Source organism: Oryctolagus cuniculus, chromosome 17 (genome assembly GCF_964237555.1).
Source record: "Oryctolagus cuniculus chromosome 17, mOryCun1.1, whole genome shotgun sequence".
NCBI lineage: Eukaryota > Metazoa > Chordata > Mammalia > Lagomorpha > Leporidae > Oryctolagus > Oryctolagus cuniculus.
Genome location: NC_091448.1, coordinates 49,837,458 through 49,851,587, shown reverse-complemented (window position 1 = coordinate 49,851,587; position 14,130 = coordinate 49,837,458). Strand labels below are relative to the sequence as shown.

Genomic DNA, 14,130 nt, shown 5'->3' with positions numbered 1-14,130 from the left:
ACAGTGTGACCTTGAACAATCACTGTCCCCGTGCCTGTTGCAAAATGGGGCTAATCCTCCCCTCTCCTGCCCTCCCCTCCCCTGCGCTGTTGGATAGATTGAAACAAAGCTGTGCCTGCTTCATGCTTAGCATAGCACCTGGGACGCAGGAAATGTTGGAGCCGTGGTTCCCAGCTCTCTCGACCCTCCCTCTCTAGCACGCGCTCTTTCACTTGGTTCCTCCTGGAGGCTGGCGCCCCTGACTGGGCATTTTCTGTTCCTGCTGTCCTCCTCGGAGAGGCCGCTCCCGACCCATTGCCCAGGCCTACCAGAAATTCTCCAGGCCTGCTTGTCACTGCTCAAGACAGTGGTCTTGGACCCCAGCGGTGAGCAAGGGTCTGGGACAACTCTATGGACCTGGTGGGGCAGGGATGGGGATTGGGGGCACCCACCTGAGCGGATCTCTCAAGGGATGTAGGCAGCTTCCACACCCGTCCCCACCTCCCCGTGGCCTTTCCCTCCCCAGCTGCTCCCTGGGCTGGCTCAGATACGTAGCTTGTCTGCCGCCCCTCGGCTTGGGTGGGCTGCCCCTGTGCTCGGCCATGAGGGAGCTCGCCCACTGTGACAGCTGGGTGCTCACTGCATCTGAGGCAGGCCTCCGGGGACACTCACCAGCTCCTCCAGGCCCTCGGTCCTGCAGCAGCCCAGCCTGTCTTCCTTCCTCTCCGCACCGCTCTGCCTCACAGCCTCCAGGAAGACCCTCATTCTCCAGGTGCAAGGCTGTGGGCCACAGGCTGGAGCTTCAGGGCTGACCCCCAGAACTCAGGACACCTGAGCCCAGGACCCAGCCCTCCCCTCCCACCCCGAGGGCGCCCAACTTCTCTGCACATTTGAATCACCTGAGCCATTGAAAAAAAAATCCCACAAATACGCAGAACAGGGATAGCACCCTCTCTGGGGCGAGGCAGGCAGCGTGGTTTTCATTAAACTTCCCAAGTGATTCGAATGTGCCGACGAGGGTGGAAGCAGCCGTCCTCGCACCCGGAGCACCAGGAGCCTCAAACTACGGCCAGACTCTGCACTGACCACGTCGAGGGCTCGCCGCCGGTCCCCACCACGGGGATGCCCCAGAACTGGGGACATCTGAACATCAGAGTACACTTTGTGGGTCTGTGAGAAGCTGCGACCCGTCTGCCAGCTGCAGGAAAGCTCATTAAAACGCTGGGACAAATGTGCACACAGTCACGGTGAGTGCTGAAGAGTTAAAGGCTGCCTTGACTTTTTTTTTTTTTTTTTTTTACAGGCAGAGTGGACAGTGAGAGAGAGACAGAGAGAAAGGTCTTCCTTTTGCCGTTGGTTCACCCTCCAATGGCGCTGATCCAATGGCAGGAGCCAGGTGCTTGTCCTGGTCTCCCATGCAGGTGCAGGGCCCAAGGACTTGGGCCATCCTCCACTGCCATCCCTGGCCACAGCAGAGAGCTGGCCTGGAAGAGGGGCAACTGGGAAAGAATCCGGCGTCCCGACCGGGACTAGAACCCGGTGTGCCGGCACCGCAAGGCGGAGGATTAGCCTAGTGAGCCGCGGCGCCTGCCTGCCTTGACTTTTTTTTAAAAGATTATTTATTTATTCAGTTATTTGAAGGGGTAGAATGATAGAATGGAAGAGACAGAGTGAGCGAGAGAGAGAGCATGCAAGAGAGCACAAGTGGGCACTTCCATCTGCTGGTTCACTCCCCAAGTGCCTGCACCAGCTGGATTTGGGTCAGAACAGGAACTGGGAACTTTCCAACTCTCCCATGTGGGTTATCAGGAAACAAAGTACTTGGGTCTTCGTGCCCTGCTTGCCCACGCGCGTTAGCAGGAAGCGGATTGAAGCTGAGTAGCCAGGACTTGAAGCAGCACTCTGCTCTGGGACGCAGGTGTCCCAACTAATGGCTCATCCCGAAGTGCCATGCCTGCCCTCAGCTTGTTTTGGCTTTGCTTTTTTTTAATGAATAAAATTTTGGGAAGCAGAAATACGAGTAAACACGAAGCATCCTTTTAAAAATTCAGCATGAGGGGTGGCCTCCCCAGGTGCTTCTGACGGTGTTACCACAGCAGTCAGATGTCCCTGAACACCGGGGGTGTGTTCTGCAGAATGTGTCACTGATGATTTCATGGCTGTGTGCACGTGGTGGAGTGGTGGGCGAGGCCACGCCCTCAGCACTGCCTGCTTCAGCAATCAAGCACCAAGCTAAATTCCAGATGTACAGAGCTGTGGCAGCACTGCATACTGCTCTAGAGAAAACCTCTTTTTGAAAATTTGTTGTTGTTATTTGAAAGTCGGAGTGACAGAGGAAGACAGAGAGAGAGGTCTTCTATCTGCTGGTTCACTCCGCGAATGGCCACAATGGTCAGGGCTGGGCCAGGCTGAAGCCAGGAGCCTGGAACTCCATCTGGCCCACACCAAGGACCTGGGCCATCTTCCTCTGTTTTCCGAGGTGCATTAGCAGAGAACTGCATGAGAAGTGGAACAGCCTGGACTCGAACTGACATCCATATGGGATGCTGGCATCACAGGTGGTGGCTTAACCCGCTGCGCCACAGAGCCAGCCCCAAGGACCTATGTTACTTGGTTGCTTTGACTTTCAGGGGTTCAGAGACTGGAGGTCAAGCAGCCTGGTGGTTCATAACCATCTGAGGGTCCTGGGCCCCTTTTCTGAGTCCAGTAAAGACGCTGGTGCCTCCTCAGGGAGAGGAGTACATGGGGACGATTTTGCATACGATTCCCGGGGGCACTGCACTCTGAGAGTTCCCTGCTCCACGTCCCCCGTGTAATCCCATAGACGAGGAAACATGGATGCCCGAGAGGCTGAGGTGACCCAGACTGCCAGTGAATGACACTGTCAGGACTCGAACCCAGATCCCTCAACCCCATGGCCATTGCAGCAGAGACAAGCCCAGCGGGGCAACACTGGCTGCGTTCTGATCCTTGATCCTGCTGCCTATTGGCTCTGAGCCTTGTGTGACTCGAAGCGCACCTCCGTGCCTCAGTTTCTCCCACTGAAGATGGGGTGAGGATAACGGGACCTCCTCCAAGTGCCCTCCACCTTAGTGTTGTGTGTTTACTGTAATCATTTAACAGGAAGACAGACAAGTGCCAGGAGCTGGGCCAGGAGCTGGGCAATGCCCCAGGCCACCGAGCCGTGACTCTGGGTTCCTCCTGGGCTTGTCACCCACCAGGGCCAGCAGAAGGTTCAAGGGACCAGGAGCTGCTTTCTCAGGGAGTAACCCTCAAGTTCAACCTGGTCGACAAGCAGAGGTGAGCAGCGAGGAGGGGCCGTGGTGGGAGTCAGTGGTTTAGGAAAAGGGATGGAGACCCAGATGGAGGGAAACCAGCAGGGTGAGGGGACAGGCTGCCGCCCTGCCCCCATCCTCCGTGACAGCTCAGGGCAGGAGCCTGCAGGGGCTGGCTTCCTGGTGGCGTCCAGCCTTAGGGAACCTCGCCGCCAGCCCAGAAGGAGGACTCTGCTAACCCCACTCCCGGGAGCTGTGGGCTGGGCAGCTACCGCAACTTTCAGTTTTGTTTTCTGCAGAAACGAAACGAAACGAAACTCAACCGAGAGACTCCAGAGGCTGGAGCATGGAGGGTGACTTCCAGGAGTGCGGGCGCTGGTAAGCAGGCAACTTCTCCTGCAGGTGCCCCAGGCTGGCGGGGGACAGGGGCACATAGCACACGGGGCTGTTTCCAAGACAGGCAGGACCGGTCCTGCCCAGAACACCCCGGGAAGGGCGAGTGGGAGGGGACAGGGAGCCGCCAGCGCGGGAAGCTCTCAGCTTCCCCAAGGGTGGGCAGCACAGCCTTCACTTTCCTGCACTCCCTGTTCCCGGAGACCCTAGACTTTCTGCGTCAGCCTCAAGTTCAACAGCCAGGCTCAGAGCCCCTCTGTATCAGAGCCTGAGTACTGGCTTGGGGTTCTAATGACACTCATGGGGTCCCCGGGCCGATCTGTGGAAGGAAGGGGTTTTGGGAGATTGTCCAGGACCATTCCCACCCTCCCATTCAGAAGGAGCTGTGGAGTGGGCTCGGAGGGCCAAGCTGGGGGCGGGAGCACACCTGTAACTCAGCAGCACCTGGCCTGGGAACAACAGCTTTGCTCTCCACCTGCGGTGGGGACCAGGGTGGACCCTCCCCGGACAGCTCTGCTCCAGCCACAACCACCTCCTCGCCCTCTGGGCGCTGAATGGGCTCAAGGACAGCAGAGGGGTCAGGCCAGGGAGAGAAGAGAGGAAGGGAGAGCGAAGCCGCTAGCCTGCATCTGCCCGGGCACTGCGGATGCCAAGAGCTGTCCAGCTCCTGTCCGTGGCCCGCCCGCACGCCAGCAACTTGGCCGCACTCTGCCCTGGTCCCCTGGGCCTTGAGGCTGCAGCCACACAGTTTCCTTCCCCGCAAGCTGCCAGCAGTAAGAACCCAGGAACAAAAGGAGGCGTTTCCTGGGGACATCCGGGCAGTGGAGGCTCCCAAGGCTTCATTCCCTGCGACCTCCTGCAGGCGGGCAGGTGGTTGGCCGGCACTCTCAGAGACCTGGGCAGCTCTCACTGCCACGGCTCGTGCAGGGACTCTGAGCATGGCAGGAGCGCTGTCCTAAATGTCTGGGGACCAAGCAGGGGCAGCAGCAAATAAGCAGCAATAACGACAATGACAAAATTCAGAATTTGGTCCCTATTATCTTGTTTTTAAAACAACTTTGCTACCCTGGGAGGCAGCAGGTGATGGCTCACATAGTTGTGGGAATCCGTCCCAGAATCATCACCCCCCAAAAGTCTCCTTTGTAAGCCGTCCCTCCTGGCTGCTCCCCTCCCCCTCCCCTGGCACCGTGAGGACTCTGTACAGCATCCCCACCTCTAAGTGTCATGATGTCGCATTGTTCCGACTCGGGGCCAGCGTGGGCAGGGCTGGGTAGCGGGCTTCATCGCCACACCTGCAGTGCTGAGCAGCTCTGGAGAGCTGGCCTAGGTGTGAAGTCCAACTCCACGCTGGATACCATGGCGATGAGCCCGCAGCTCTCTCTCCCCTATTCCTGCAGCAAAAGAAGTGTGGCTTCTGCCCATTTCGCCCTCCATGAGGCCCACTGCCTGAGGTTCCTGGAACTCTGCCCTGAGTGCAAGGAGCCCATCCCGGGGGTGAAGATGGCAGACCATCTCAAGGAGCACCAGCAGGTGAGGGGGCGGCAGGACGAGACCTGGGGGCCGGGGCCAGTGTCCGCTCTCCCTGCAGCCATGTGGGCGGGACCTGGGGGGGCAGTGTCTGCTCTCCCTGCAGCCATGTGGACGGGACTTGGGGACGGGGGCCAGCGTCCACTTTCCCTGCAGCCATGTGGACGGGACTTGGGGACCGGGGCCAGCGTCCGCTCTCCCTGCAGCCATGTGGATGGGACTTGGGGACCGGGGCCAGTGTCCACTCTCCCTGCAGCCATGTGGACGGGACTTGGGGACCGGGGCCAGCGTCCACTCTCCCTGCAGCCATGTGGACGGGACTTGGGGACCGGGGCCAGTGTCCACTCTCCCTGCAGCCATGTGGGCGGGACCTGGGGGGGGGCAGTGTCCGCTCTCCCTGCAGCCACATAAATGGGGCCTGGGGGCCGGAGCCTGCATCCTGCTCTCCCTGCAGCCACTTGGCGTCGCCCCATTCAGTCCCTGTCTGTGACAAGGACAGTTTCCATTTCCAGTCCTTCCCCTACGGCTGCCATACAGCAGCCACACCAGGGGTCCCTGGTGCAGGAAGGGTTGCTGGTTCTTTGAACATTCGCGCGGAAGGGAAGCAGGAAGGGGGGCAGCCTGGCTGATTTCTGTTCCCTGCTTTTCATGTCAGCGCCTCCTGAGGCCCCTCATCTCTCTGTCTGGAGTCCTCAAGCCAGAGTGATGGCGAGAGAGGGGGGGAGAGAGAAAGAGATCTTCCATCTGCTGGTTTGCTCCCCAAATTCCTGCAACGGCTAGAGCTGGGTCAGACTGAAACCTGGCGCCTGGAATGCCATCCAGGTTTTTCCTGTGGGTGGCAAGGGCATGAGCACTTCGCCCACCCTCTGCTGCCTTCCCAGGCACATCAGCAGGGAGCTGGATTGGAGGCGGAGCAGCTGGGACTAGAACTGGTACTCTGATATGGGATGCCAGTGTCGCAAGCAGCAGCTTAACCCACTATACCATAACGCCAGCCCCTAGGCAACCATCTCAATTCTAACTGGGCCAGCAGGCACTTCTTGAGCACTAAGCTGGGTGATGATGGAGGGAGATTGAGGTAGCTGTACCCAATCCCTACTCTCTAGGAGCTCATGGACACAAAACTGCAGCTGCATGAGCCAAGGCAGATGTGAGGCGGGTCGTGGGTGTGTCTCTCAAACAAAATAGAAGTTTTAAAAAGGTGGGTGGGCATCTGGCACAGCACTGAAGGCACCAGTTGGGACGACTGGTGGGACGACTCCATGCTGGAGTGCAGGGTTGGAGGTCCTGTGTCTGGATGTTTAGGTCAGTTGTGCAATGTGCCATCAGACTGCTGGAATTATAGCAGGGGAGTCCCTGTGTGATTCCTCCGTGACATCAAGCTGGCCACCCTGTGGAAAGGGCAGTGAGAGGGGAGGAGAGGCCAACAGTTAACATGTTCACCGGGCTGTTCCCTCCTTGCTCAGGTAGGCTCAGAGAGCAGTGAGAACCAGGCCACCAGGGCGCCCGGGTGCACCTGCCCCCGATACTGCTCGGAAGGGCTTTCCACAGTCCCCAAGTCCAAGAGAGCTCATCTTTCCCTAAGACAGACAGTCCCGCACTCCGGCCCTTCCCCCTGCTTCCTCCGATCAGCTTCCGTTCCCTAGGAACGTGGGCTCATGTCCTTGACCTGTCTGTGGTCAAAGAGGCAGGCCCAAGACCACGCCCTTCCTGCTGCCTCCCACAGCCCGAGGAGTGCCTGGAGCGACCCGACAAGCACCTGGAGCAGCCCGTGGAGTGCAAGTTCTGCGAGCTGGCCGTGCACCTCAGCAAGCTGCAGACCCACGAGCACCACTGCGGGGCGCGGACCGAGCGCTGCCCGGACTGCGGCCGGTTCGTCATGCTCCATGAGCTGGCCCAGCACAGAGGTGTCTGTGGGGGCAGGCAGGCTTCCGGGCTCAGGAAAGGTAGGCAGCTCAGGCTGGGGGGAGGAGGGGCTTCTCTCCTGGGCGGGATGCGAGGAAGGGAAGCCGTGTGCATTGCGTGTGTCTCAGCTCAGCTGGCTCTTCCAGACCTTGCTGTGTGTCTATCCTGGTCCAAGGTGACCAAGAGGCCAGGGGGTGAGGGCCTGGAGTCCCACAGGGAGTGAGGAGGCCACAGCCATCGGTGGAACAGATCTTGTGTTGATGTCATCGGTTGTTCTGGTGACATGGAGTCAGCCTAAAACCCCTCGGATGGTAATCTTTGCTGGTAGATAATCTACCCAGGATCAACTGTGCCCGACGAAACACTGAGAAGGGTGGGATCCGTGCACATACCCATGCTCTCGGCACAGCTAGGCTCCCGCATACCCAGCACACGGCAACAGTCACATCAGCAGTCAGCAAAAACGCACACGGTCAACAGCACGTTGGATGACAGAGCCAGCGAGTTGGTAAAAGGAAGCAGGCCAGTTCCGCTGGATTGGTGGATTGGCATTCGTAACTGCGGCTCCCTCGTCTCCTTAGAAGCAAGTCCCGCTCCAGCAAAACGCCGCCTCGTCAGGGTTGTACGAGGCCCTGCCTGCGCGTCACATCCACGGCCGTGAGGGAAACGATGTGGGTTCTGGGCCGCGGGTTGCCCGTGTGGCTGAGGATGCTGGCAGCGCAGCAGACTCAAGGCCAGGCGGCAGGTGTCGGGCAGTTGGGCTAACCATGGCCAAGGGCATTCATTCGTGGTGGTGTTTCTGTGCTTACTCAGGCGAGAACATTTTGGCTCCTGAGAGGAAAATCTGTTGTGACTATTGCGACCAGATGATCCCAGAAGATAATTATTTCCACCATCTGGTAAGTCACAACTCGTCACTTTCTAGCGGTGCCAGTGGCTAGTTCATATTCCAACATGTATGCTGTGAAAGAAGGAGTCAGTGGCCAATTCCATAAAGCACGGATATTAGGGGTTCCCGTATTGATGTTTTGCCTTGTTCAAAAAGGGGGTTTTGGTGACTTGCGTTAGGCTAACTCATCCATAATTGGTCTGCGTTTGTGCCCGGCTTGCTAAGGAGCCTCGCTGACCACTCCTGGTGTCCCCAAGCTCCTCTGGCCAGCTCCAGTCTTCAGAACCTGGACACTGGCATGTGGTCCCCCGTAGGGCCTGTCTTACCATTTCCTGTTCCATAAGGAAGTCTTCTCTATCAGACTGTGAGCTCCCGGGCAAAGCTGAGTGACTTCTTTCCTTGTCCTGTATCAGCGCTGGGCTTCAAAGGGGGGCTCTGCAGAGGTGCACTGTTGCCTCTGGTTGATAGACTCCACCTGGGAACACTCGGACACTCTCCCCTCCATAACCCAAAGCACCTTCCACGGCTTTCCTGTGCCCGGTCTGCGTCTTTTGCACAGGGTGGGGGACACTCGCCAAGGCTTCTGTCCGAGGGCGTCCTCTCCATCTTGGGAAGAGAGCTGTTTGCCTTTCTCACGCCTTCAGTCCTCAGAATGATTCAATAGCAGAACCAAAGAGACCTTAGACGGGATCCGTCTGTTTTCTGAAGTTACTGCGTGAAAATACACATAAATGTGATCATTCATGACCTTGAGTATAATGCATGGGATTGTGCAATCGCGTTCCAGGACATTTGTGTCACCCCCCCCCAAAAGGAGCCCCATAGCCATTAGCAGCTGCTCCCCACCGCCCCTTTTCCCCAGCCTGCGGCAGCCACTAATCTGCTTTCTGTCTCTGGATCTTCCTGAGGGGACAGGTCCTATAAAGGGAACTGCACAACATGTGGTTTTGTGAGACCGGCTTCTTGCACTCTGCGTGGCGTTTTCGAGGTTCATCAGGTCGGGCGCGTTGTTCCATTCCTGGCCTCGGGATGATCAGACCGTGTTTCGTTTAAGCATCATCTGTTGGCCAGCGCCTGGCTGCTCTGCGCCGTGCAGCTCCCAGCTTCCCACGGTGCAATGAGTGGGCCAGCAGCCTCGGCACCACCTGGGCGCGTTAGAATCTTGGGCCCTGCCCCCGGAATGCTAAGTCAGCACATGCAGCTGTTGAAACCCATGCTGTTTTTTGTTTTTGTTTTTGTTTTTGTTTTTTCTCTGTAAAACGCACTATCCAAGAACCTTCTGAAGCACCTTCATGTGTGTGGTCCATGTCTTTTGAGTCAGAAGCAGGTAGTTGGTGAGCGCCAAAATGAGAATGCAGCTGATGATGTGTGGACTAGTGACCAAGAGGTGACAAAGTGGGGGGCTCTCGTGCAAATGGAACCGCAGCTGTGGCCACAAACCCTGGATTTCCATCCTGCTCCACAACTTCTGGATAACCGCTCCCAAAATGCAAATACTCCACTCTCTGCCTTTTCTGCTGCAAAAGCATCTTTCTATACCAATGTTATTTTTTCTTTATTTAAAGATTTGTTTATTTATTTGAAAGTCAGAGTTATACAGAGAGACAAGGAAAGGCAGAGAGAGAGAGAGAGAGAGAGAGAGGTCTTCCACCTGCTGGTTCACTCCCCAAATGGCTGCAACAGCTGGAGCTGGGCCGATCTGAAACCAGGAGCTTCTTCCAGGTCTCCAGTGTGGGTTCAGGGGCCCAAGGACTTGGGCCATTTTCTAGTGCTTTGTCAGGCCATAGCAAGAACTGGATTGGAAGAGGAGCAGCTGGAACTTGAACCAGCACCCATATGGGATGCTAGTGCTGCAGGCCCCAGCTTAACCTGCTGTACCACAGCACCAGCCCCAAATCATCATTCTTTAATAAGCATCTTTTTAAAAAAAAAAAAAAAAGTCTTATTTATTTGAAAGACAGTTACAGATAGAAGTAGAGCCAGAGAGAGAGAGAGGTTTTCCATAGGCTGGTTCACTACCCAAATGGCTACAATGGCCAGATGAGCTGATCCCAACCTAAGAGCCAGGAACTTCTTCCAGGTCTCCCATGCAGCTGCTGGGTCCCAAGCACTTGGGCCATCTTCTACTGCTTTCACAGGCCATAGCAGAGAGCTGGATTGGAAATGGAGCTGCTGGGACTAGAACCGGCACCCATATGGGATGCCAGCACTGCAGGCAGAGGCTTAGCCCACTGTGCCACAGTGCCAGCCCCCCAACCACCTCTTAAAGGCCCTACCTCTTGGCTGTATGTTTGAGGGACCCATTCAAGCCATAGCAATCAGCCAGGCCTTTATTCCTGGAATGCAGACTTTTCTTACTTGCTTGGTAGGCTGGACATGAACTTGAAGGTCAGCCGTGTTTTGTAGTGGGGAGATTGGGGTTGTTTATTCTACTGTATTGTCCACCCATGCAAACTGGAGTCATCATTAAAGTGGACATGTTACTCCCGATTGCAGGGTACGTGTGGTCCAGTCACGAAGCCAAAGAGTCGGCCCCCATCCCTCCCACGTCCAGCTGCTGAGAGTCCATTTTCCAAGGCAAAGAAAGACGTCCGTCCAAAGTCAAAACAAATCAATGGGTTTCTCCATCCTTCGGGAAGCTCAACAAAGCAGGCGGCAAGAGGAAAAACCCGATCCATAGATCTGCCTTGGAAGTCGGAGCTCGAGCCCAGGGCCACCCCAACCTCAGCAGGCGAGGTGGCCTACGACATCCTGCGGCAATGTCCTCAGTGCGGCATCCTCCTCCCCTTGCCGACCCTGATTCATCACCAGGTACCACGCCTCTGTCCCCTCCTCACCCGCCATGAAGCAGCTAAGACCCGCTGGGTGTTCACGGCATGGCAGCCGCAGAGGGCTCTCCCCCGGCTACTCCATATCTCTGTGCGCTCTCCCGGCGCTGGCCACCTGCTGCATTTGCACCAACTGCCAGAGACGGGACTGCCTCTGAGGGCGGAGCCACATCTCTTGTGTCTGTGCCTCCAGCTTCCTAGCCTGGGCGCTGGCACGCGGCAAGCACTCCCAAACTGTTGAATACATGAACGAAGCAGACAGTATTCAGTCTCCCTGGCTTACACGGTACAGATAACTCAGGCTTGACCCGGAGACCACGCGCCTGTATTGTTCAGGATCCTGATGGCGCTGGACGCTTGTTGCTAGCAGCTCAGGGTCGTCTTGCACTTCCTATCACTCTAAATGCCCTTCTCACAGTGGTAAGAAGTGTCATCCCAGGCATGGGCCATCGTGCGTGTGCTGGTTGTCGGGCAGAACTCTTTGAGTGGTTAGTCTTCAGCACAAGCCATAGCCAGGTCGTTCATCTCCATCTCTCAGTGAGGAACCTGGACAGCAAGGTTGAGTGGCTTCCTCTGGATCACACCATCAGAGAGGGGTACAAAGGGGTCGGGTTTCTCCTGGAATCCCCGTGCGCGTGGCTCCGTGGCTTAAACTCTCGACTGGAGACTTTATTTTTTTTAATGTTTCTTTTTTTAATTTATTTGCTATTTTTCAAAACACAAAAGTCCTGGATTGTTGGGACGACTTGACAGGAGACGACACAAGGAAGGACAAAAGTGCAGCTGATCATTTGCCACTCCCAGCTGCCAGGCGTCCGGCAGCCTTGTGGGCAGCCTGTCCAAGTTCATCTGTGCCCACACAAAGCTGAACAGGCTTGGAGTGCTTATTTCCCCATGCACGGTACCCTGCTCTACTCACTGCCCTGCCGTCTCCCTTTACGTGTGATACTTGATACACAATCCTTACAGGAAGGTACTCCGAACCTGCATTTCTAATTTCTTCATGCACACGTATGCTTGCTCCCAGCCTCCCAGGGCGTGCTCCGCTTCCTGCTACCCTTTTCTCCACCCTTACATAATAGCATTGCTAGATATTGCAAATAAAATGCACAACACTGGGGCCAACACTGTGGCTTACTCGGTTAGTCCTCCGCCTGCGGTGCCAGCATCCCTAGAACTGGGTTCTAGTCCCAGTTGCTCTTCTTCCAGTCCAGCTCTCTGCTGTGGCCCAGGAAGGCAGTGGAGGATGGCCCAAATGCTTGGGCCCCTGCACCCGCATGGGAGACCAGGAAGAGGCACCTGGCTCCTGGCTTCAGATCAGCACAGCGCCAACCGTAGCGGCCATTTGGGGAGTGAACGGAAGGAAGACCTTTCTCTCTGTCTCTCTCTCTCACTGTCTATAACTCTGTCAAATAAATAAATAAAAATTTTAAAAATGTACAACATTAATCAAATCTGAGTTTTAGAGAAATAAAGGCATGTTTTAGTGTAAGTATGCCCCATACAATAGTTCTGGGGTTTCTTTTCTATCTTTCTTTTTTTTAATATTTGTTTGTTTACTTGAAAGGCAGAATTACACAGAGGGAGAAAGATCTTCCATCTCCTTGATTCACTCCCCAAGTGGCCACAACAGCCAGGGCTGGGCCAGGCTGAAGCCAGGAGCTAGGAGCTTCTTCTAAGTCTCCCACATAGGTTATAGGGGCCCAAGCACATGGACCATTTTTCTCTGCTTTCCCAGGCACATTAGCAGGGAGCTGGATCAGAAGTGGAGCAGACAGGACTCGAACCAGCGCCTCTACGGGATGCCGGTGTCTCAGGTGTCTCATCGTGCTACACCACGATGCCGGCCCCAGTTCTTTGTTTTGCTGATATTAAAATTTAACTGGGTATCCCATATTTTGTTACGTAACTATACACAGGGCCAGTGTTGTGGCATAGTGAGTTAAGCCAACGCCTACAACACCGGCATACCATATGAGTCCCAGATCAAGCCGCTCCACTTCTGATCCAGCTTCCCGCTGATATGCCTGGGAAAGCAGCAGAATGTGGCCCAAGAGCTTGGGCCCCTGCACACACATGGGGGACCTGCATAGAGTTCCAAGCTCCTGGCTTCCGCATGGTCCAGCCTGGGCCATCACAGCCATGTGGGGAGCGAAGCAGCGGATGGAAGGTCTCCCTCCGTCTTCTTTCCCTCTCTGTGTAACTCTGACTTTCAAATAAATAACCTTTAAAACAAATAGACAGACATCCACAATTGGAATCCTACTGCACACACTTTGCACCTTCACATTAACATGCAGCAATGCCCTCCCGTCAAGTCAAACAATGTGGCTTTTTCTGCCTGAGAGTCCCTGGTGTAGGCGTTCTTTCATTTGTTCCTGCACTCCCTGAGGGTGAGCAGCCTTTAGGAAGCACTGCACAAACCTCCCAGACCCGCCTGGCTGGGCCAGCGGGCATACAGGGGACACCATGCTTCTTCCATGTCATCACCCTCAAATCTGCGGCACCTGCCGCTCAGGGCTCATGCTTGGGTACAGGGGAACAGCAATGTTCAATGATATTCCAGAAATCCTCTGGCTTGCACCACGTCAAACGTTCTTATTTCCATTTCTGTAGGAGAGATGCCAGCGGTTAGCGTCATTGAGAGGAGGACAAGTGAGAACTTCCAGGTAGACTTGGAAATGGAAAGGTATTACCGATTTGGAAGATTCCGTTTGTATCCTGGTTTCCCTGCTGCTTTGCTGTCTTGGCCTTCAGGCTTCGGGCTTTAGAAGTTTTGTACTGGGACCACCGCTATGGATTTAGTAGGTTAAGCCTCTGCCGGTTCATGTCCTGGCTGCTCCACTTCTGATCCAGCTCTCTTGGGCCTCTACACTCTCGTGGAGACCTGGAAGAGGCTCCTGGCTCCTGGCTTCGGATCACTGTGGCCATCTGGGGAGTGAACCACCGGATGGAAGATTGATCTCTCTCTCTCTCTCTGCCTTTCAAATAAATATTTTAAAACATATTTGCACTTTACTTTTTTTTCTTTGGAACAGAGACTTTGATTTGCCCAAGGGCTACAGATAACCAGGAGGAGAAAAGGGTCCAGTTAAGTGTCCAGGCCCAACACGCAGGACCCTGGGATAAAACCTTCCTCTCTGAAGGCTGCGGGTTCCCCTTCTTTGGTTTCCTCGTCGGTTTTCCAGGGCAAGAGAGGGCGGGTGCAGTGGGGGTCAGGATCCGCAGGATGAGGCAGGGCGGGCAGCCAGGAGAGCCTGAGGGCTAAAGAGCAGAGGGAGGGAGGGACGAGAGGCTGGGGAGTGGTAGGCGATGGGGGAAGGGCAGAGGATGG

At 55.8% G+C, this 14,130-nt stretch overlaps 1 protein-coding gene across 1 annotated transcript; it reads left to right on the top strand.

The window, feature by feature from the left end:
• The first annotated feature begins 939 nt into the window (after positions 1-939).
• On the top strand, positions 940-13,803 carry XAF1 (XIAP associated factor 1). The gene is made up of 8 exons (XM_070061257.1): positions 940-1,226; positions 3,103-3,279; positions 3,554-3,632; positions 5,045-5,177; positions 6,901-7,120; positions 7,893-7,978; positions 10,465-10,779; positions 13,413-13,803. Exons 3-8 carry the CDS (start codon positions 3,601-3,603, stop codon positions 13,467-13,469), a joined length of 843 nt encoding a protein of 280 aa, XP_069917358.1. The 5' UTR covers positions 940-1,226; positions 3,103-3,279; positions 3,554-3,600; the 3' UTR covers positions 13,470-13,803.
• The last annotated feature ends 327 nt before the right edge of the window (positions 13,804-14,130 follow it).